Source organism: Coenobita brevimanus, chromosome 28 (assembly GCF_032717465.1).
Source record: "Coenobita brevimanus isolate Jiangsu-jjx chromosome 28, ASM3271746v2, whole genome shotgun sequence".
Lineage (NCBI taxonomy): Eukaryota > Metazoa > Arthropoda > Malacostraca > Decapoda > Coenobitidae > Coenobita > Coenobita brevimanus.
Genome location: NC_136981.1, coordinates 13,889,865 through 13,912,294, shown reverse-complemented (window position 1 = coordinate 13,912,294; position 22,430 = coordinate 13,889,865). Strand labels below are relative to the sequence as shown.

The window sequence follows — 22,430 nt, the reverse complement described above, 5'->3', positions numbered from 1 at the left end:
ACTAAGGACACCAGATGGGTCCACGTCGATGACTTAAAGCAAGCACCCCGTGGCCTCGTGTTGGAAGAGTCACTTACACAACCTCCTGACCCCTCTTCCCCTCCACACATCCCTCAGTCTACTTTGTCTCCACCTATCCCTCAGTCTCCTTCATCTCCACCTCCACCTGCTCATTCATCAACCAATCAATATCGGTCCAAACTGCGCTCTGCCCATCAACCTCTTCAAGACCTCCCCCATTAACTCTACCCTGCTTTTCTAGGTACGATGTTAGCGATCTCCCTGCTGGCAGTGCTGACCCTCCTGGGGTCTGGGTCATGTCAGGACGATGGTGGAGTACGTCCCGGGGCCTTGGTCGGCTCAGGAGGCGAGGTCTAGTCTCCTTGCGCTATGATCTTGCGTCCCTGGCCGACGTAGCCATTGCCCTACCTGCCTACGTGCACCAGCTCCACGAAATCAAGACCCATCTCACGGCCATCATGGGGACACACAACCCGAATGAGTATCTCTATAACCTTTTCCTACCATTCTCCTGGCAATTGCAATACATAAGTAACAGATTCACTGAACTCAATGACACATTTTCCATTCAGACAACCATTGGTCGTTCTCGTGTGAAACGAGGTCTCTTCGACTTCGGCGGTGAGATTCTGAGTGGCTTGTTTGGCGTTGCTACAGCCCGTGACATTTCTGGCTTCAAATCTGATCTCACTCATTTAGCTTCAGCTCTAGAAATCCAACGCCGAGTCATTAAAATCCAACACACTATGTTACAGAAGCTCACGACCTAACTCAATGAAGTCACGTCCACTCCAAACAACTTCACCGATATCTTACAACGCCACCTTTCAGATCTCAACGTTATCTCTCAGTTCTTCTACCTCAAACTCAACATGGATAATCTCCAACTGGCCATTGACTCTCTCCTGTCTCAAGTCTCTACCTTGGTTCGTATCCTGGTCGATGCTATAAATGGACGTGTCACTGCCGACTTAGTACCAGTCTCAGCTCTCCGTTCTGTCCTGGAATGGGCTCACTCCACCTTCGGTCTATCCCCAGTCCTCCCCTACTCCTCCCTCAACTATTATTATCCTGTTCTCGAAGCCACTCTTCTCACCACATACGTCGTCGTCCATATTCCTCTCCGTTCTGCCATAACCTTTACCCTTTTCCACATCATTCCCTTCCCTTTCCGCCTCAACAACTCCTTGTTACAAGTATCTGTTCCTTCAGAATATTTCCTCCTCTCCCATGATCATCTTTCAGTTGCTTTCCTTTCTTCCACAGACCTCCAGAAATGTTTCTCCCTTACTCCGACCTCTCGTCTCTGTGCTGCCCACCTTTTCGCTATCTTCCCTAGCAGTGCTACACCCTGTGAGTCTGCTTTAGTTCGCAACCATTCAATCTACTCGGCCTGTTCTTTTGTACCAGCTCCTGAACTCCCAGTCCACCATGCTCACCTCAACCATGTCCAGTACTTCTTCTTTGCCGTTCCCATCTCTGTCACAATCATGTGTCCTGGCTCTTCGGTTCGATCCGTCCCCGCTAGTGGTCTCTACAAAGCACCAGACTATTGTACCGTCCAATCGGAGTCCGTCATCACTTACGCCACTCGCTATCACCTAGCTGTCCGTAAACACTCCTATGACATCTTTCAACCAATCGACATGTTTTCCACCCTACCATCTGCCAACATTACCATCACCTCCCCTAACTTGCGCATGCTAACATTCCTTAATGACAGTGATTTCATTATGGATCAATTTTCTCTGGCCTTCAGGTGTTCATGGGTTCATCAAACAGTTGTGTTTCCCCCTGTGGTTGTCGCTTTCATAAGTTTTCTACTCATCATATGTGCAGTGCATTGTTGTGTCAGAAAAATGGAACGTTGACTCCAGGAAATCAGAGTCGCTACAGGCATAGTACGCCCTACACACGACGTAGAAACTCCCCGTACTTAGTGCCCTCACATTCAGTGACTACCAATGCCATCTGACAATTAACCAAACTGTGAACAGAACTCTGCCTGCTAGAAAATGATGGTATTTCTTTAATGCATTACTGAGTGACAGTGTATCCTACAGAAAATACAAAAAAAAAAAAATAAGAACGAAGAACAACAATAGAACTCTCATATCTACTCCTTGTTTATCATGTATCAAACTATTATTGTATAATCCCCATTATATCTATGTATACCTTCGACCCTTACTGGACACATACCTATTCATCCTTGTATATCTTATCTGTATATATCCTTCTAATTCCCTCCCCTCAACATGGCCATGTCTCCCCTACTGCCCCTGTATCATACTTATCCCTTGTACAAACCTCCCCGATCTTGCCTTAATACTATAATCAAACACCATTTAACTCCTGGTGTCTGGAGACACCATCTCAGCTACCTGGGGGAGTAGTGTACCCCCTCCACAATATGTCTACCCCCGATGTATATATGTCCCCCCCCAGTGCATACATGCCCCCACTAAACTTGCTGACCTAGCACGCTTTCCCAGGGCCCCACGCCTGGGAAGACGCCACTGAGTTAGTTGAGAGCAGACATTCAAGTAGGGCAGACTATTTTACTGTGAGCTCGTAATAAAATCCTTATCTAGCTGTTTGTACACGGAGTTTCTATCACCAAAGTATTGCAAGTTACATAAATGCCCTCAATTTTTCAACTTGAATTCTTCCCGCTCCTTTTGGCACCTTGGCAACAACCTCTCTAACAACTTATCCACATTATCCTCCCCTTTTCTTTTCCATCCTGATGGCTCTATTGCTATTTCTTCTACTGATAAAGCAGAACTCTTAGTTCAGACTTTCTCCTCCAATTCCACCTTAGATGATTCCAGCGCTGTCCCTCCATCACTTCCCTCCTCTGACTTCCTCATGCTGACATTAAAATTTTTTCAATTGATGTATTCTCTACCATCACTGGCTCAATACTAAGATGGCATTATGGGCCTGATGGGGTCCCTCCAGTTGTTCTCAAGAACTGTGCGTCTATGCTTACACCCTGCCTAGGTCTCTTTCACCTTTGTCTATCAACTTGAACCTTTCCTCCTTGCTCTAAGTTTCCCCTCATTCAGCCTGTCTCATAGAAAGGCGACCATTAACAACCCTCTAACTTCTGCCCAATTGCTTTAACATCCTGAATTTCAAAAGTTTTTGAGTCTATTCTTACCAAAAAAAAAATTTAAAGCATTTTTCCTGTCAAAACCTTCTTTCCGATCGTCAGAATCGGTTCCGCGAGGGATGCTCCACTGGTGATCTTCTCACCTACCTTCCAGACCCCTGGTCATCCTCCTTATGGGACTTTGGCGAAAGCTTTGCCATTGCACTTGACATCTCAACGATCGAGTCTGGCACAAATCTTTAATTTCCAAACTGCCCTTTTACGGTTTTAATCTTCTATATGTGCCTTCATCTATAGCTTCATATCTGGTCATGCTATAGCTGTTGCTGTAGACGGCCACCGTTCTTCTCCTAAATCTATCAATAGTGGTGTTCCTCAGGGCTCAGTCCTATCACCAACTATCTTTTTTTCATCTATGACCTTCTAAGCTGTACATCTAACTCTATCCACTCATACGCTGATGACTCCAGCCTTCATCTTTCCATTCGCTTCTCAAAGCGTCCATCGCAGCAGTTACTTCAACAAACAAGGGATGAGGCTATGGCACACCTAAAGTCTGATTTTGATTGGGGTAAAAGTAAGGTTGTTAACAATTCATCAAAAACTCAGTGTTTACATCTAACAATCTGATAAAATCTCCCACTGGAGTACCCTCTAATTTTTAACAATATCCAGCTTAATCCTGCATCATCTTTAAACATAGTTGGGGTTTCATTCTCTCGAGATTTATCTTGGAAAGAACATATTACACCTCGTGAAATCTGCTTCCAAGAGTGTGCTAAACTGACTCCGTGCCTTCTTTAGCCCTGCACATTTACTTACTTTTTACACGGGTTTTATTCGCCCTTGTGTAGAGTTCAACTCTCGTGTGGGGAGGCTCCTCACATACAGCTCTTCTCAAAAAGGTGGGGTCAAAGGCTTTTCTTCTCATCAACTCTCCTCCTTCATGGCACCCTTCAACTCTGTACTTTGCCATACTGCTGCATATTTATCTCTTCTTCTATCGCTACGTCAATGGTCACTGTTCATCTGAACTGTCTGCTTGCATCCCTCCTTTACTACAGCGGGCACGTAGGACCCGTCCAGTAACAAACTCTCATTCCATTTCTGTCCAGCTCTCTAATGCACGAGTTCACCGTTACTCCCAGTCCATCATGTATGCAACAGGTCAACTCTGGAACTGTCTCCCTCTGTTTGTATTTCCTACTGCCTATAATCTCCAGTCTTTCAAACGCAGTGTGTCCGTGCATCTCGAAATGAACAATTCTTGAATTTTTCTTTTTCTTTTTTTTTTTTCTTTTTTTTTTTTGAGGGAGCAATTTACAGGCTCCTGGCCTTTGGTTCCTTCCTCCCTGGATAAATATATATATCTATACATCTATATCTATATATCTATATAGATAGATAGCGAGAGAGAGAGAGAGAGAGAGAGAGATTATATAGACAGATAATATGTACATATATATATATATATATATATATATATATATATATATATTTACATATATATATATATATATATATATATATATATATATATATAACTTTAGTTTTCCCTACATTCACCTTTACATTTCGTTTCTTACACACTCTCCCAAACTCATCCACCAAGCCTTGCAGCTCCCCTTCGTCTTCACTTAACAACACAATATCATCTGCAAACAACAGTACAGGGAGTTTCCAAACACTGCCCTTTCTCATTAGGGCCACTTGAACATCCAATGCCCTACCTTGTATCTCTTTTATAACCCCAACCAAATACAGATTGAACAACCATGGGGACATGACACATCCCTGTTTCAACCCAACATTCAAAGAGAAAAGCTCACTCAGTTCACCATCCACACGCACTACAGCCTTAGCACCATCATACATACTCTTCACAGCATTCAACAACTTCCCATCTACTCCATGTATTCTTAATACTTTCCACAATCCTTGTCTATCCACCCTGTCATACGCTTTCTCCAAATCCATGAAGGCTGCATACAACTTCTTTCCCTTCTCTAGAGACTTTTCCGCCAAAGATATAAGAATGAATATCTGATCTACACAACCTCTTCCCTTCCTAAAGCCTCCATGTTCTTATCCAACTAATTCCTTTGTTATTTCCCTAACTCTGTCAATAAATATCCTACCATATACTTTTCCTATTACGCTAAGAAGACAAATGCACCTATGATTACCACATACTTTTTTTCCCCTTTCCCTTTGTACACGGGGAATAATTATACCAGACTTCCAATCCTCGGGGACTCTACCTTCCTCCCAAGCCAATCTGCACATCTTCCAAATCCATTCTACTACTATATCTCCCCCGTGCTTCAGCTTTTCTCCAAATACTCCATCAATTCCTGGGGCTTTCCCCATTTTGACTTTCTTCATTGCTTCCACAACTTCCATCCTACTGATTCCTTCCTGTCTTCTCACCTCCTTCTTTCTCCCAGCCATTATCCAGCCACTTAAACTTGCATTACTTTCGTTCTCTATGTTCAGCAATTCCTTAAAGTGTTCTCTCCATCTGCTCACTTTTTCTCCCTTCTCAACTAATATTCTACCATTTTTATCTTTCACTACCCTACTAACTTCACTGCCACCTTGCCTGACTCTCTTTACCTCTTTCCAGAAAATTTTCTTACATTCCATCCACTTGACACTCAAATTCCTTCCAAATTCGTCATCCACTCTCTTCTTATTCTCTCTTACTAATCTTTTCACCTCTCTCTTCTTTTCAACATATAACTCTCTCTTCCGTCTCTCAACTTCTTTCACGCCCCCGTTTCCCATCCATTCATTATATGCTTTTTTCTTTTGTGCCACAGCCTGTCTCACCTCTTCATTCCACCACGCTGTTCCTTGCACCCCCTTTCGTTCTCCCCACACACCATCTCGCATGCTGCACAAATTTCTTCTGTGAATATCTTGCACACACCTTCCACGTCCCCCCATCTACTCCAATTCATATTTACCCAATCGTTCCTCCATTTCTCTTCTTATACGCTGCCTTTATCTCATCCTCTTGTAACTTTGCCAATCTCCTTAAATCTACTCCTTCCTCCCGTCCTTCCCTTCTTCTATTTCTCCATTTTACTTGGACCTTGTGATTCTGACCACCACCAAGTGGTGGTCAGAAAGTCCACTACCCCAACCTCTATATGCTCTTACACCCATTACACATCTTCACGTCCTTTCTTCCACACACATATAATCAATCATTGCCTTCCTTTCATTCAATTCTCCATCCACCCTTCTCATCACTTGCCATGTATACCTGTGGATCATTTCGTGCCAGAAGAGGGTATTAGCTATCACCAACTCCCTCCTGGCACAAATGTCCACCAAAGCACTGCCAGTCTCATCTGTCTCAGCAGGCACACCCCACTCACCAACTACTCCATCCACCTTCACATTCCCTACTTTACCATTCATATCACCAATCAAAAACACTCTCTCATTCCTTTCAAACTTTTCCATGCACACCTTCACATTCGTCCAGAACTCTTCTCTCACTCTGCTTGCATGATCTTGCGTTGGCGCATACAAAAACACACAATCGCCCACATTTGTAGTCCAACTTTCAGTCTTACCCACACAATCCTTGAGGCAACTGATCCATAGTCTCTTATATTCTCCTTCCATCTGTTACTCACAACAATACACACTCTTTCTTTTGCCCTCTCATTCTCACCTACTTCTGCACATATACCCCATCCATACTCCCATTCTCTCACACTTTCACCTCTCCATTTAGTTTTAGTTAATCCACATACATCCACTTTCGCACCCTGAAGCACCTGGACAATCTCTCTCTCTTTCACCTCATCATTTGCACCCCTCACATTCCACGTCACCATTCTTATCATGTCCTTTGTTCGGTCCTTCGTCGTCATCTTTTGGTCAGTCCTGGACCAAGGCTTCTTGTTCGTAATTCTAGTTAGTTGTTTTCCGGGGAGGGGTACTAACCCTCCGCTAGCCCACTTGCTGTCACGTAGGGAACACGTGTCGGTTGGTTATAAGGTTACAACCCAGCATTGTAAATGATTTCCTGATTTACAGGAAATCATTTTGACTTCATATATATATATATATATATATATATATATAGATATATATATATATATATATATATATATATATAAAGCGATTTTGAAATTATTTTGCATACTCTTTAAGTTATTTTCTCTTTACTCATGTACTGACTATTTATGTGTAACATATACATACTGTGTTATATACTAGAACAGTAATATAATAATGGTATTAAAAACTGTTGTATGACTATGTATTACCTTGCAATGTGATTACTTTCGGCGCCAGTAAGGGGTAAAGGGGTGAGCACTAATACCTAAGGGGGGTAGTGAGAGTAAATGGAGTGAGAACCCCTGGTCTACCTGTATAGTATTATTTCGTAACTTCTTGATACTTGGGTTACCGATAATGCTTATTGCTAGTTTCTGGTATTACGAATAATGTACTCGTATTGCGCTTTACCATTCACACCAGATTTTAACTTGAAATTCAGCTGAGTCAGTAATGCTGCACCACATTGCCCAGTCAATCAAACAAGTACTATATTACACAGGATGGGTTTCAATGATATTCTGAATTACCAGTACAAGCTCTGTTATTCCGAGGTGATTAATCTGTTATTATCTCAATGAGTATATGATTACATTACTGGCTAGGAAACGTCAAGCAAACAGTATGTATGGCATCCTCATGAAATCATATACATTCCCATGGGAAGAATTATAACAGATTTGCAATAGGCGTCATCTGTAGTGTCATATTGTGTATCGCTAAGTGTGCTCTGATACATTTTCTTAGTGACTATACTGGTAACTCCTCTTTCTCCTCCTCCTCGCCTAAGAAATTCCAAGGAACAGGAGAGCTATCAATAATATGGTCAGTGAAATATCCCCAGATACTCGTATAAAACATTACATGCAGCACGCCTCACCAGTAACAATGCAGTGGATTGCATTGATGCTACGAGAGAAATGAGCTGTAAACAAAGCAACATCAGCGGTGAGGAGGGCAGCCATGTGAGAGAGCAGACAGCGGCCCTGCATGTCCCTCAGCTCTGGGATGGCCAGGTGGAGTATGATAGTGATGATCAGGAACACTGCTGAGATAAACACACCGGCGGTAGTCAGTTGGTCCTTCACTGTGAGGGCATACGACTGGTGGGGCTCATTGCACACAACGGCCGCCATCACACCGTCTGTAACACAAAACACCACTTCGAGAAATTATTTGTTGTCTAACTAGGCGTGAATTCGTTTCCACGCCAAACCAAAAAAAACAACTGTAATGGATGACCTAAATGTCGCTGAAACAGACTAGCCCAAAAGACACACCGACATGGCATAAAAACATTTCAACTAACATACCATTATACAAGTTATGAAAGAAACAGTATGGAAGGTGGTTACTAGTGTCGAACTAATGACATGAGGTGGTGAGTGGTTAGTAGCCGGACTACCGAGTCTCAATGAATGAACTGTCAATTCTACTCCAGAACTGGACACACACACACACACACACACACACACACACACACACACACACACACACACACACACACACACACACACACAATCTTGTTTCCCAATAATGAATAAGGTGGGTATGTTCAGAAGTAGTGAATGGAACGAATAAATGCGGACTAGGGAAATTGTTAATCCCTTACCCTGTAATGTAAATCATCTGGTTATTACTTTAGTACAGTAATTCTAATCCCTACTTTCCTTACTGATTACTTTCATAAAGCTTCAAAATCACTGCTTTCATGTTACTTGATATGTTATAACTAACTTGAAATTTCCCTAATTAGATATACTGGCACCTTCCATCTTTGTTTAGTTATCTATGACGTACAGCTCTCTACTTCTTTCATTCATTTCTGTTCTTGCGTTCTGATTCAGATTAGCGTTATCATTAATAATGATACGTCTTTTTCAAACAGCTTTGGCACTTAAGTTTTTTAATATTAAAAATTTATTTCAATAAATAACCTGGGAAGACACAAAATCCCTTACTTTCAAGTCTCACTATAACTTGACTAGATTCTTCTCCAGGTCCTATGCACTGTGCACACTCTGCCACGATTGTTTCTAGTTAAATTTCTTTTCTATTTTCTACCACCCAATAACAGTGAAGTAGTAGTAGTAGCTATTGTTCCCTAAGCAGTCTGGCCGAACAGCCCCGAGTCCCTAAAGGAAGGCCACGGCAGTGACCGGGCTTTCCCACAGAGCTCTCAAGGAGTGTACGTTGTGTTGTTGGCGGAGGCGATTATGTGCAATGCATGTGCTTAATAGTATGGGGTGCTGTGTTGCATCCTCGAAAGGCATCAGCGACTGAGTCATCCAGCCTCTTCTGATAACTCAAAAGGGCTGAATGATGCCCACATCTCAGCCTGGCCAGGTGAACCCTGTCCTCACAAGGGAGATAGGATTCAGAAGGGTAGATATCAGGAGGGCGTGCATGCAGCTGTGTGTTGTCTTTAAGTGACTGAAAGGAGAGGCGAATTATTTGACTATGGATATGCGTCTGGAAGCTGGTTTGAGGTGGGCGAGGGGGGGGGGGGGAGATGACAGTAATTGTGTATGATATCGTGTGTTGGGTGCTGTTTTGATGATCCTTGTTGTGTTTGGGTGTGGTGCCATGCAGTGTGGTGGATGGTATGGGTTTGTGGAAGCTGTGGCAAGAATTTATGTGCCTCTCATGTCTAGATGATCCTCGATTTTGAGGACTTTTGTTTCTTGGTGTAGGTGGTCTGCAGGTGTAGTAGCTGTGCAGCTTGTGATTATTTTTAGGGCCTTGTTCTATATGGGGTATTGTAGTGTCTTTTAAAGAGGTTAGAGGCCCAAGCAAGGCTTGCATCATTCATCACTGAAAGTATATATTGTTTATAAACTGTGGTGGTGGTTTCTTTGTTGTGTCCGAATGTTGTATGGGGAACGTGAGCTTAGGGCACTGAGTCTTGGTGTTAATATATTTTTAATGTTTGTGGTGTTTTGTTTACATGACACTGATGTATGTTACACCAAGGATTCTATGTGTGTGTGTGTGTGTGTGTGTGTGTGTGTGTGTGTGTGTGTGTGTGTGTGTGTGGTAGGGAGGTGTTGTTTATGGTGAGGTGTGGAATGTGACTATGTTCTGCAGTCCAGTTTGTGAGAAAGATTGTTGTAGATTTGGCTGGGGCTTTATTGAGTCTGTTTGCGGGGAACCATTCATGTAGTGTGTTGAGGTAACGTTGGAGGATGTGTGCGGCTGTGTTTGCGTTTTGGTGTGTACATGTAAGTGTTATGTCATCTGCAAAGGAAGCTATGTGTATCTGTGGTGTGTGGGGTGTGGGTATGTCGTGCATGTGTAGGTTATAGAGTGTAGGGGAAAAAACAGATCCTTGAGGGACGCCGTTTGTGAAGTGTGCACATCTGCCTGTTAGGTAGTTTGCCAGCCATCTTTTTGTGTTATTGTGCATTTATGTGTTGAGTATTTTGTTTGTGAGGTTCTGGCGCGGGATGGCACCAAATGCTTTGCTAATGTCTAGTGCGACTAGGAGTGTTCTGTGTGGTGGCCTAGCTGAACTGATTCCATCAAAAGCTCTTTGTGTAAGGTCTGCAAGAAGAGTGTTTTTGGAGTGTTGCAGCCTAAAACCATGTTGTGATTGGGCTAGGGGGATGTGAGGTGTTACTAATTGTAATACTACTCATTCAGTGACTTTGGAGAGAGTGCAGAGGAGTGTGATGGAGCGGTGCGAGGAAGGCAACGTGGGGTCTTTGTTGAGTTTGGGGGATAGTGATAATGGTACCATGCTTCCAGATGTTGGGTATTATGTTGTGTGAGTAGCTGTAGTTTGATATGTTGGTGATAGCTTGTATGCCTTGTGGTCCAAGATGTTTGAGGTGTATGTTGCTTATGTTGCCTGGGCCACAGGCCGATGAGTGCTTAAGGTTGCTAATGATGTGCTTTGTCTAGTTGTATGTGAAGAGGGTGAAGTCTGGGTCTGTGGAGAACTGTCTCTTGCATCGGATGACACGTCGTTCGTCACGATGGGGGTTTAGATGACTGACGTGTGAAAAGTGACTGATGAGGTGCTTGCTTGTTGTTTGTTTGAGGGTATGGTGTCTGTTGTTGCTGGCATCGTGTGTTTGAGTAGCGTTGCTGTTGAAGAGTGTGATGCTGTTTAACGTTTTGTAGAGTTTGCTGGTGTTTGTTTTGTGGTCAAGTGGTTGGAGATAGTTATTCCAGTTTAGTGTTTGCTGCTCTGATATTTCGTTGTTTATTTGTGTGTTGAGTTCTTGTATTTGCTGTACGGTGTCTTGAGTATGCTCTTTCTGTTGTCTCTAGGGATGTGTCTTTTGTCTGCATTTTGAATAACTGAACTGAGAGTGTGCACAGCAGTATTGATGTTTGTGATGGGTGTACTATTTAGTGTTTCAAAGTGTTGTTATGTTTCAGTTGTGAAGGCCTCTCAGTTGGCTCTCGTCTGTGGCCAGCTGGGGTGATTCTGGTTTTGGTAATGATGATGATTGGGAGGTGGTCAGAGCCAAGGGTTCTGACCACTCTCCAGGATGTTGTGGTGACGAGGTTTGGGAAGCAAAAGGTGATATCTGGGGATGATGGGAGGAAGTGGGCTTGTAATGAGATATGGGTATGTTGAAGGAGATTGTTGAGGAAGAAAGATTATCTGTTTGGGATCGTTGTACCAGCCCTCTGTTTGTGTCAGGGTTATTGACATGCCTGGCCGACGCCTTGGAGTTGAAATCACAACCCAGGATGATGTTGCGTAAGTTAGTGATGTGGTGTATTTGAGGAGAATAACTGTGTGGCGCTGTGGGGGATGACTGGGGGGGGAATGCATGTATTGGCGATTGTTATGTGTGATTTGTCATCAGCGCGTATTTTAATTAACAATGAAGTTTCTACCTTCACTTACAAGTAAAATACATCTTCCCATCATTAACCCCTCAAACATGACGGTTCGTATTTCCTTCCTGCTTCTGCCTAGCAAGTTTATTCAGTTTACGGGAATTTCTTTTAAGGGGCGTAAAGGATCTCCATTTCTTCTTCATTACTGTGACGTCTTTCTTGCACTTTATTCTTGCTGCAGCTAGGGTTATATTTAGCTTAGAGAAAAGTTCTCGTAATGAAAGGGTTAATTGTAGACCAATGCAGCCATGATACTGGTGAAGCAGCAGTCACTCACCCTCAGCATTGTAATCCAGGCAGTACCTCTCAGGATTGTACCTCACGTCCAGCGACACGAAGTACAACTGGCCATTAGGAAGCAGATGGAAGTTGTCTTTGGGGTCCTTATGAGGTTCCAGCAACACATGATTTTCGCACAGAGGGGTTCTGTTTTGGAAAAGAATGCTGAAATCATATACAGTAATTAAATAAACATAATGTAACCAGTTCTGTCTTTAAAATTTTTCAGGTATGAAGCTTAAGCGACACAGAATTATATAATAATATATAATTATTTCATAATACAAATTTGGAAATGACTGAGGGAAAGAACATCCTCAGTGAATCAGACAAAATAAGTACAATTCATATGGCACTGCCAAAGCATGCACAAACCCTGAGTTGTTCTATAAGTTATTACATAAGAATCTATTTACAGCTGCATCCTGATGGTTTTCATACTGCACTCTCTTCATGTTGGTCCATGTAAAATGATAGAAAAACAAATTTGCTTCGAATCTGTATATTTCATTTACATTTAGGATAAAGAAGCAGCTTTTCATAACAGACTTGTTAAATAATTAGCCCATGAAACACTGCACTGCTTAAAAAATTACCATTACAAACTATGTGTCTTTGTATGACAGGAAATGTAAAATACCATCGCATGATAACATTATCTGTAGTCCGGTAACCAAGCTCATCCGCTGTTTTTATTCCTTGGTCTTCACCGACCGAAACAAAAGCTATCATACTCACTGGTCAACGATTACGGGGTGACTGTGAGGCAGGGCCGGGCGACCACTAACTGTGAGAAAGGTGAAGTTGAAGTGATTGTCGAGTGTTGGCAGGCAGATTCCTGTCTCTGGCAGCAACTCTGTATCAGCCCCGCAACACTTAGTCACGCACACTGCACCGCCACATATCTGTAACACACACTGCTATCGATGGGCTGACACTTTCATAGCCTAAATCCCTAAGTACCAAAGGTCTCCTCTAAGGAAATCCGAAATGCCATGAGGTAATAAAACAAATGTAATTTAAACGAATCCATCGTGCTGAAAAGGTCAGCGAAGATTGATTCTAGCCTTTTTTTCAGCCCAAAGTTGTCTTCTCACGATGAATAAATTTGCTTGCCATTAGTCAGATATGAAAGCTGTGATCTGGGATGAGAACTGCATTTGAATTTTTTGCCTTACACCAGGGGTCCGCAAAGTTGTCAATATCGATCCCCAGGGGTCACTGGGACTATCTAGGAAGTTGATAAATGCCTAAGGGTCAAAAGGGGGTCAACAATTGGCTGGGGGTCAATGAATGATGGAAGGTCGATTGCGTATCAGTCAGTCTAATGAGGTCGAAAGTTGAAATTCGTTCAAGAAATTTAAATTACATACATATAATATCAGCAGTCCTACCGGACCCAGGTTCAAATCCCGGCTGGGACAGGGAACAGTTTAAGGATTTGAATTTCGTAAAAGCAGACTTTCCTGATCTACCTGAAGACCCGCCGACATGTCGTAAAAATACCCCCGCTAATTCTAATACACCAGTCCTGTATGAGACAGCCCTAACATGTATTCAATATGGACGGTGGGTGTTATCGCCGAAGTGGTGACATGTAAAGGTGCTTGGTATGTAGGAGGACTACTGGGTCTTGAATGCAGGCTGTGAAGCCTATGCCCAGAGTCGGACACATAAAAAAAAATGCAGTAAGCTAAGAATTAATGCTACATGATTTATGCATAATTAGTTTTTATAATTATATTCTAGATTAGTTTTACTGAAACATAATGATAATTTATCTACCATTAACCAAAATCACATGACGTGACCACACCATTGTCTCTTTCACATGGATGGATCACTGATTTTCTTTAGAAATATGCATTGTTTTTCCTAATACTAGATAAACATATTGTCTTTACTGTACACACGAGACCTTCATAACTCTTGTCCTGTCCACTTCCTGTATATCTGTATCCCACCCCTCGCACCTCCCACCCTCCCCCTTGTCACTCTCATCTCCCCTCTCCCAGGAAGGATATACGTACGTGTAATATTCTTGTTCACATCCCGCACTGAGTGTACTTCCCCCACCATCTAAGAACTCAGACCCTGGACTCTGGAGAGTCAGTACATTTTCAACATCCATAGTGATAGAAGTGGTGCCCATGAAGTGACTGCTGTGCCTTTACTAACAAACATAATGACAGCTGCTGGTACCAAGAGTAAGTGCCGACAATAAACCCAAGAATATTTGAAATTTCGATTCATCATTTCCTTTACCAATGAAACAATGCCTATGTGCCAATTATGTGAAAAGACTCGGGATTGATGCCATGAAACCTGCGAAGATGAAAGATCACTTGAAAGAGTTCACTCTGATAAGAAAAACTAAGGTCTTGATTATTTAAGGCACTGAAAGAAAAACGAAAAGATCGACCAAATTTAAAGACTGTTCAAAGTACCTACCAATGTTGATAATGACTAAGGGCATCATACAGTATCCCCATCACCACAGCAAAGAAAGGAAAATCGCATACAGTTGGTGAGATCAGAATTCCAGCAGATAAAGAGGTGAGTGAAACTGTTACGAAGAAAGACTCTCAGCCTGTCCTAAAATGTCTGCCATTAAGTGCCAGTGATGTGCAACGATGAGTTGATGAGATGGCCGACAATGACAAAAGAAAAAAAAAAAAAAAGACATTTGAGCTTCTACCTTTAGGTTTTCTCTAATTCGATGTCAGCTTTCGGCAGTTCAAATGTTCTTATTGCCAATGAGGTATTACAGTCCAAGTCAAAAGTGCATTGTTGACGAATCTTGTTTGAGAAGTATCTTAAAGCTGATGAAAAAGGTGAGACAATTTTTCAGTGTTTGGAGGAGTATTTGGAGAAGCACAGCATACCCATCAGCAATATTACTACAGTGGCTACTAATGGTGCACCAGCAATGGTCGGCCGCTACAGAGGATTTGCCACTTTCCTCAAGGAAAAGGTACCTAATGTACGTACTGTTCATCGTGTACTACACAGACACCATCTTGTAGCCAAGAAAGTCAATGGTGAGCTCCATGATACCTCAAAAGTGTGTATCAGAACAATTAATAAAATCAAAGGACATCCACTCATCTCGCGATTGTTTGCAACGTCATGTGAAAAGAATGAATCTCTGAACCAATTACTTTGGCACACTGAGGTAAGGTGATTGTCTTGGGGTGACAGCTTTTGACAGACTTGTAGACTTGTACACCCACTAAAAAAAATTATCGGGACTCTTTAGCATGATAAAATTTGACATACCGGATGAGAGATCTGAAAATATGCTGAGTTAAAGTAACTGGTTCCTGTCCCTGATCTGCTGAACCTTGGGTCTGCATTCATAGTGGCATCGGAAGCTTCGTAGTATCACTTGCTAAGCAACCGATTTTGCTTATTAGTTATCACTGTCTTTCATGTTATGTAGAGTTTGAGTATCAGGATAGTTTTCACAAAAAAATTAAATAAGGATGTTGATGTGTAATGCAGATTAGATTGAGAATCAACATTCAAACTCCTACTGCTCATTCGAAGTTCAGATTGCCCAAGCCGAAGCAGTTTCGAAGGCAACACACTCCTCACATTGTATGCATATCCAGAACCGTCTGAGGTAAAAGGCTGTCCTAAAATTAACGAAAATGCGTACGGATCACCCCCTCTGTGATGTTGTTATCATCTCAGTCAAACTGGTGATATACCATTCTCAGTTTCATAATCCATGCACTACTACATTCACGTGTCACTGATGTGGTTACTATTATGGCAGTACTACGATACATATATACTGCATATATTTTACATGCGTTGTTCATGGGCTGTTGTATAAACTGGACAGTTAGGTCTATATAGGACCCAGTCACACTGCAGGTACGACTTGTCGCAAACCTGAAAATCGCAAAACTAGTCCCCGACCACGGAGGTCTCCGAGCAGTCGTGCCACCGATCGGCTACCGGTGGTCGTCCAGTGTCCATCCAGCGTCCGTCCAGTGGGCAGCCGAAAGGCGACCATGGCAAGGTACACACAGGTCAGTGGGAACTCTGTTTTCTGACGCGACAATACTTGTGCAGTCTTTGGCTACCACTCCGAATAAGTAAAGGGTGGCAATAGTACTTTTCATACATTCCTCAAAGACGAAGAACTGAGGCGCAAATGGATTAATGTATGCAAACGACGAAATGATATGAGTCCTGCCACTTCGTACATACGAGTATGCAGCCGCCATTTTGAAGCTACAGCATACGAAAGAAGTCTTAAATATGAGTTACTAGGACTACGAATACCTTCCAATCACATAAGATTCAGACCAGGGGCCGTACCAACGCTTCATTTACCTATCATAACAAGCACAGAATAATAATAATAATAATAATAATAAATATGGAGAGACAATAGACTGATAGCTTCTTGGTTTGAGAGAGAGAGAGAGAGAGAGAGAGAGAGAGAGAGAGAGAGAGAGGGAAGGAGGGAAAATTATGGCCTTAACCATACCTCTAAAGTAATTTACTATTTTCACATTGGTGCTGATGGTGGTTATGAATATTATTACTATAGTTATTATTACTGTAGTATAAAATTATTATTATTATTATTATTATTACTATTATTTATTATTTTTTTTTATTACATGTATTCGTACTATCCACTTTAATTTGAGAGAGAGGGAGAGGGTAAATTAGGGCCTTGACCATACCTTTAAAATAATTTACTATTTTCACATTGATGGTGATGGTGGTTATTAATATTATTATTACTATAATTATTATTACTGTAGTTTAAATTCATTATTATTATTATTATTATTATTACTATTATTATTTTTATTATTACATGTATTCATGCTATCCATTTTAATTTGAGAGAGAGAGAGAGAAAGAGATTAAGTGAAGTATGGCACTGACCTCACGCATAATCCTTCCAAAGTTCATAATGTTTCAACACAATAAATGTTAATTTTGTCATGTTAATATAAGCTGGCAGATACGCTGTTATCTTTTCCTATGTTCTCAAGTACTTAACGGAGAGTTAGAAGAACTTGGGCATTTCACACACACCAAATTCACGAAATAATATACCTAACTGGCAACTGTTGGCAGTGATTCATTCCTCTCCCCCCACCCCCCAAATTATATATATATATATATATATATATATATATATATATATAAACCTCAGTAAATTGGAAAAATGTATTCCTTAGTGACGATCTCCTGACAAAAACAATAATTTCACGATTATTCGTGATTATTAACCGCTTCATTACAACCATGATTACAGCAACAACGAGCAGCAGGAGTATGAAAAAAGATTTAGGTAATGGAGGGAAAAAAAAAGACGAGTAATGGGAAAATACTCAACAGTGTCGAGAGAGAGAGAGAGAGAGAGAGAGAGAGAGAGAGAGAGACAGTGATATCTGGCCACTCGAGTCCTACCCACTACGTCACGGCTTGCCCAACCCAAACCCAGCCTACATGCGTACTCTGGCTGCTGAGTTGACCTCTTGGTTTTATGGGCCTTGGTCAAGACACCAACGGGTGGACAGCCAGTTGTCGGCAGGCCGCTGACAAACGGCGGCCGGTCCGAATCCTGTCGCACTTTGACCGCGACCTCATGTAGCAACCAGCCACGGATTGGCCAGCAATTGGTCTCATTCCAGCCCACCACCTGTCACTCGACCAATCGCTGGCTGGATGGCGGCCAGACTTCAACCACCACCCCGGACAGGAGGTTTGTGGACGGCAGCCATCACAGTCCAGTCATTGCCTTGACAGAGTGCGGACGGCCACCGCACAGAGCGGGTGCCGACCGGCCTCTGTCCAGTTGGCAACCACCACTTAAAAATCAGATGTTGGCGACCAGTCACAGTCCGTAAGCCAGCCAGACGCAGTCCAGCCGCCCACTGGGCGGCTTCCATGATACGACATCAGTGGTCGTGGGGAATTTTTTCATGCAGCACGAAAAACCTTGCGACGAGTTTTTGGTCGCCATGGTGGCCTGCGGCTTGACCGAGACATATGAAGACCGGTCGTAAACCTCACCAAAACCATCCACGACTTGCAGGTCGCGGGTGGTTTGCGGTAAGTCGTACCTGCAGTGTGACTGGGGCCATGGTTTCCCATCAACCCATTCTTAACCCTAAAGTACTAATCTCATCGATTGGGCTTTTTGCGCAATTTCTTAAAAGGACGAGCAACACCGATCGTGCAACATCCACAAAAAACTGGCAGCAGCTGGCTCCACCCCAACTGTGATGCAGATGGCTTCTAACCAATCAGAACTAAGTGTTGGACACACAGGAGGAGGGACCCAGGCCCGTACTCAGGCGATGGGGGGTGTACCCCCCACCTCCCTCTCGCCACGTCCCTCTACTCCCCTACCTTGTTGCTACAGTACCTCCCACCGCTCTTACCACCACCATCCCCACTCCCACACCCTCCTCATGCATCCCTCCCCTCCCATGTGGATCCCCCCATGACTGGGGGAGGGTATTTCCCCCCTACTCTCCCTCCATGTCCCTGTACTCCACTGGGGCCCTTCCGTTGTGTCTGGTGGTAGTCTCCTCCCATCCCGCCATCCCCATACACCCCTTCCTGGCCTTACCACCTCCCATCACCACCCCCAACCCCCCACCCCAACCCCTACCTTCACCCCCACCCCATTGCATGCAGTATCTTTACATACCCAGCCTCGAATATTGCGTATTTTTTACGCTTTATGGCGCGTGATTTTTAATCAATACCTGTAATTTATTCGTGTCTTTGCATACAGATATGCACACCACAGTTATTTTAGCTGTCTTTATTTGAAACCCACTCGAAAAAGAAATTTTATTTTATGCCGACGCATGCAAACATGTTGGAGCCTTCAAAAACGAAACGAAACGAAACGAAAACTAGCTAGATTTGACAGCTCGGAGGGGAGGGAAAGGGGGGAGGGGAGATTAGGCGAGGGGAGGGAAGGGAGCAGAGGAAAGAGGAGGGGAGGGAAGGGAAGAGGAGGGAGAGGATTGGAGGTATGGGGAGGGGAGAGAAGGGGAGGATAATTTTTACTATTTACCATATTTTTATTAGGGGTTTCATGACCACTTTCCCTAGCTAGGAGAGGGGAGGGGGGAGGGGAAGTTAGGCAAGGGGAGGGGAGGAAAGGGGAGGGGAAGGAAGGGAAGGGGAGGGAGGGGATTGGAGGTATGGGGAGGGGAGAGGAGTGGAGGATAATTTTTACTATTTATCATATTTATTGGGGGGTTTTGTCACCATTTAATTTTTTTCTAAGCACATTGCAATGGTTTATAACATCACTACATACCAAAAAAAAATTGATTTTGGGTACGTATTTTTGTGAAGAAAACAGGTACGAGCGGCGTATTTTCTTTCTCAAAGGGGCCGTGACGCGTACCATAACTATTATAAAGTTTGACGGGCCATAGCTCGGTAACTATTGGGTCTAGGAGGGTGGGGTTTGCGTTTTCAGGTGTGTAAATTCAAGCTTTATAAATCAGGCATAAAACTTTTAACCTTTGAGAAAGTCGAAAAATAGGCCTGTTTTTGCGTCCTGGGGGTCAGTCAAGGCTGGAGAATTGCGTACCCTAGGGGTTAAAATGCTAATGGTGGCTGTCATTGTATCACAACGTGTAAGAAAAGCCTAATGTGGTAACCTCGGATGGGATGGGTGCCAAGCAGACAAATAGCACTTTGATTTCTATATTATCTAGTGAACAACGCTTTGTTGTACTGAGATGTTCCTTCGACCACAATGTTCATTGCCATGAATTATTCGTTATACACGGGATGAAGGTATGGAGTTATAATATATCTAGAGAGAGAGAGAGAGAAATAAAAAGGGATGGAGGGGCGGTCTGACTGAATGGGGGGAGGATCAGGTGTACCAACTTTTACTGCGTTTTCACAGCTTCTGTGCCAGTGATAGCTGCGAAGAGTATCGAAGCATGATGCCGATAATTATTTTAGTGGGTGTATGACTCAACTCTGTAATCTCTAAGATACCTGTATGTAAAGTAATCCCATCACTACGTGAAGTTTTTAAAAAAAAGTGGAAAAATTCTCTTCTGTATTTGGCAGACCTATTTTCAAAATTTAATGATGTACAGAAACATCTGCAAAGAAAAGATGTTGCTATTTTTCTGGCCAGGACAACTCTATTTGACTTCCAGGCCAAAGTAGGCCTCTTCAAAGCTTCATTGGAACGTAGAAATTTTCAGTATTTTTCGACTACGACAATTGGAGGAAAATGAAAACATTTCTGACAGCGGCCTGGAGATATACACAAGGTATGTTGACAAATTAAAGAAAGACTAAATTTAAAGTACCCTGTGAGGACCCGGAGAAAATGCACGTGCCTGTTCAGATTCTTTCACCTTCTGATTCAGAAATACAAAATGCAGAAACTGGCTCTAAATTACAGGGGAAAAAAAAAAAAAACTTACTGAAATGACTAAGGACCTCGAAGCAAACGCACTGTTCAGAAATAAGAGCCTCAGTGACTATTGGAGCAATATAAATACTGTCGGTAAGTACATCCGGCTTTGTGCAGTGGCTGAGCCATTCTTTACTTGCATTCCCAGGTTCTTACATACCTGAAGCTGCTTTTAGCCATGCAAATGCACTTTTAATAAAGCAGAGGAATGGGTTGAACCTGGAAGAGTGTTGAATTACAACTAAAACTCACCAATCTTCAACCAAATATCAGTGCCCTCGTAAAGCTCATCAGACGCATCCTTCCCATTAATGACATCAACAGTTTCAGCAAAAAGGTATGTTAAATCATCTACTTTTTAATATTTTGAATATCACCTATTTTTAAAGGAAATTAATAATAATAATAATAATAATAATATTAGTAGTAGTATCCCTGCTTGTCGTACGAGGCGACTAAAAGGGTTGGTGGTGGGTTAGTGCCCCACCCTGGAAAAAGAACTAACTAAAAAAAGCAAACAAAGCGCCTCGGACCAGGACGGACCATACGTTGACGACTAAGGAACGGACGAAGGACATTCTTAGGGTGGGAACGTGGAATATGAGAGGAGTGAATGATGAAGTGAAAGAGAGAGAGATTGTTCAGGTGCTTGAGGATGCAAAAGTGGATATATGTGGATTGACTGAAACTAAATGGAAAGGTGAAAGGGTGAGAGAATGGGAATATGGTTTAGGTATATGTGCGGGAGTCAATGAAAATGAGAGGGCAAGAGAGGGAGTATGTCTGATGATAAGCAAGAAGTGGAAGGAGAATATAAGAGAGTATGGAACAGTGGGTGCAAGGATTGTATGGGTGAGGATGAAAGTAGGTATACAAGCGTGGGCGATTGTATGTGTGTATGCCCCGACAGAGGATCGAGTGGCAAGAGTGAAAGATGAGTTTTGGGCGAGTGTAGAAGCGTGTATGGACAAGTTTGAGAGGAGCGAGAGAGTGCTGTTGATTGGAGACATGAATGGCAAAGTTGGGAATGTACGAGTGGATGGAGTGGTTGGTCAGTGGGGTGTGCCAGCTGACGTAGATGGGAATGGAAGTGCTTTGGTGGACATCTGTGCTTGTAAGGGGTTGGCAATAGCCAACACCTACTTTCGGCATAAGATGATCCACCGGTATACATGGAGAGTAATGAGGAGGATGGATGGTGAACTTGTTGAACGAAAGGCAATGACAGACTACATGTGTGTGGATGAGCGAATGAGAAGACAAGTGTTGGATGCAAGATTGTGGAGAGGGTGGGGGAATGGAGTCTCGGACCATCACTTAGTGATGGCCAAGATAGAGCTGCAAAGAAAGTGGTTGAGGAGACGAAGGGGAAGACAGGAGGAAGCAACTCCTGTGAGAAGAGTGGAGAAATTGCAAGATAGTGAGAAAATGACAGAGTATAAGAGCATAGTGGAAGAAAGACTGGGAAGGTATGAGCTAGAACAGATGGAAGGGGTGGAAGACATATGTAAGATATTCACGGAAGAGATAGGCGCAGCGTGTGAGGCGGTTTGTGGAGTGAGGAGGAGATGCAAGGGTGTGCAAGGGACAGCATGGTTGAATGATGAGGTGAAACGAGCTGTGGAACAA

At 42.9% G+C, this 22,430-nt stretch overlaps 1 protein-coding gene across 1 annotated transcript in view; it reads right to left on the bottom strand.

The window, feature by feature from the left end:
• LOC145394741 (G-protein coupled receptor Mth2-like) overlaps window positions 1-22,430 on the bottom strand; it is a 176,957-nt gene that overhangs the window by 91,263 nt on the left and 63,264 nt on the right. The window contains exons 6-9 of the mRNA XM_080268521.1: window positions 13,534-13,605; window positions 13,094-13,260; window positions 12,354-12,502; window positions 8,100-8,363 (exon numbers count right to left, since the gene is read on the bottom strand). Coding sequence (XP_080124647.1) covers window positions 8,100-8,363; window positions 12,354-12,502; window positions 13,094-13,260; window positions 13,534-13,605 — 652 coding nt within the window. The remainder of the gene's footprint in view (window positions 1-8,099; window positions 8,364-12,353; window positions 12,503-13,093; window positions 13,261-13,533; window positions 13,606-22,430) is intronic.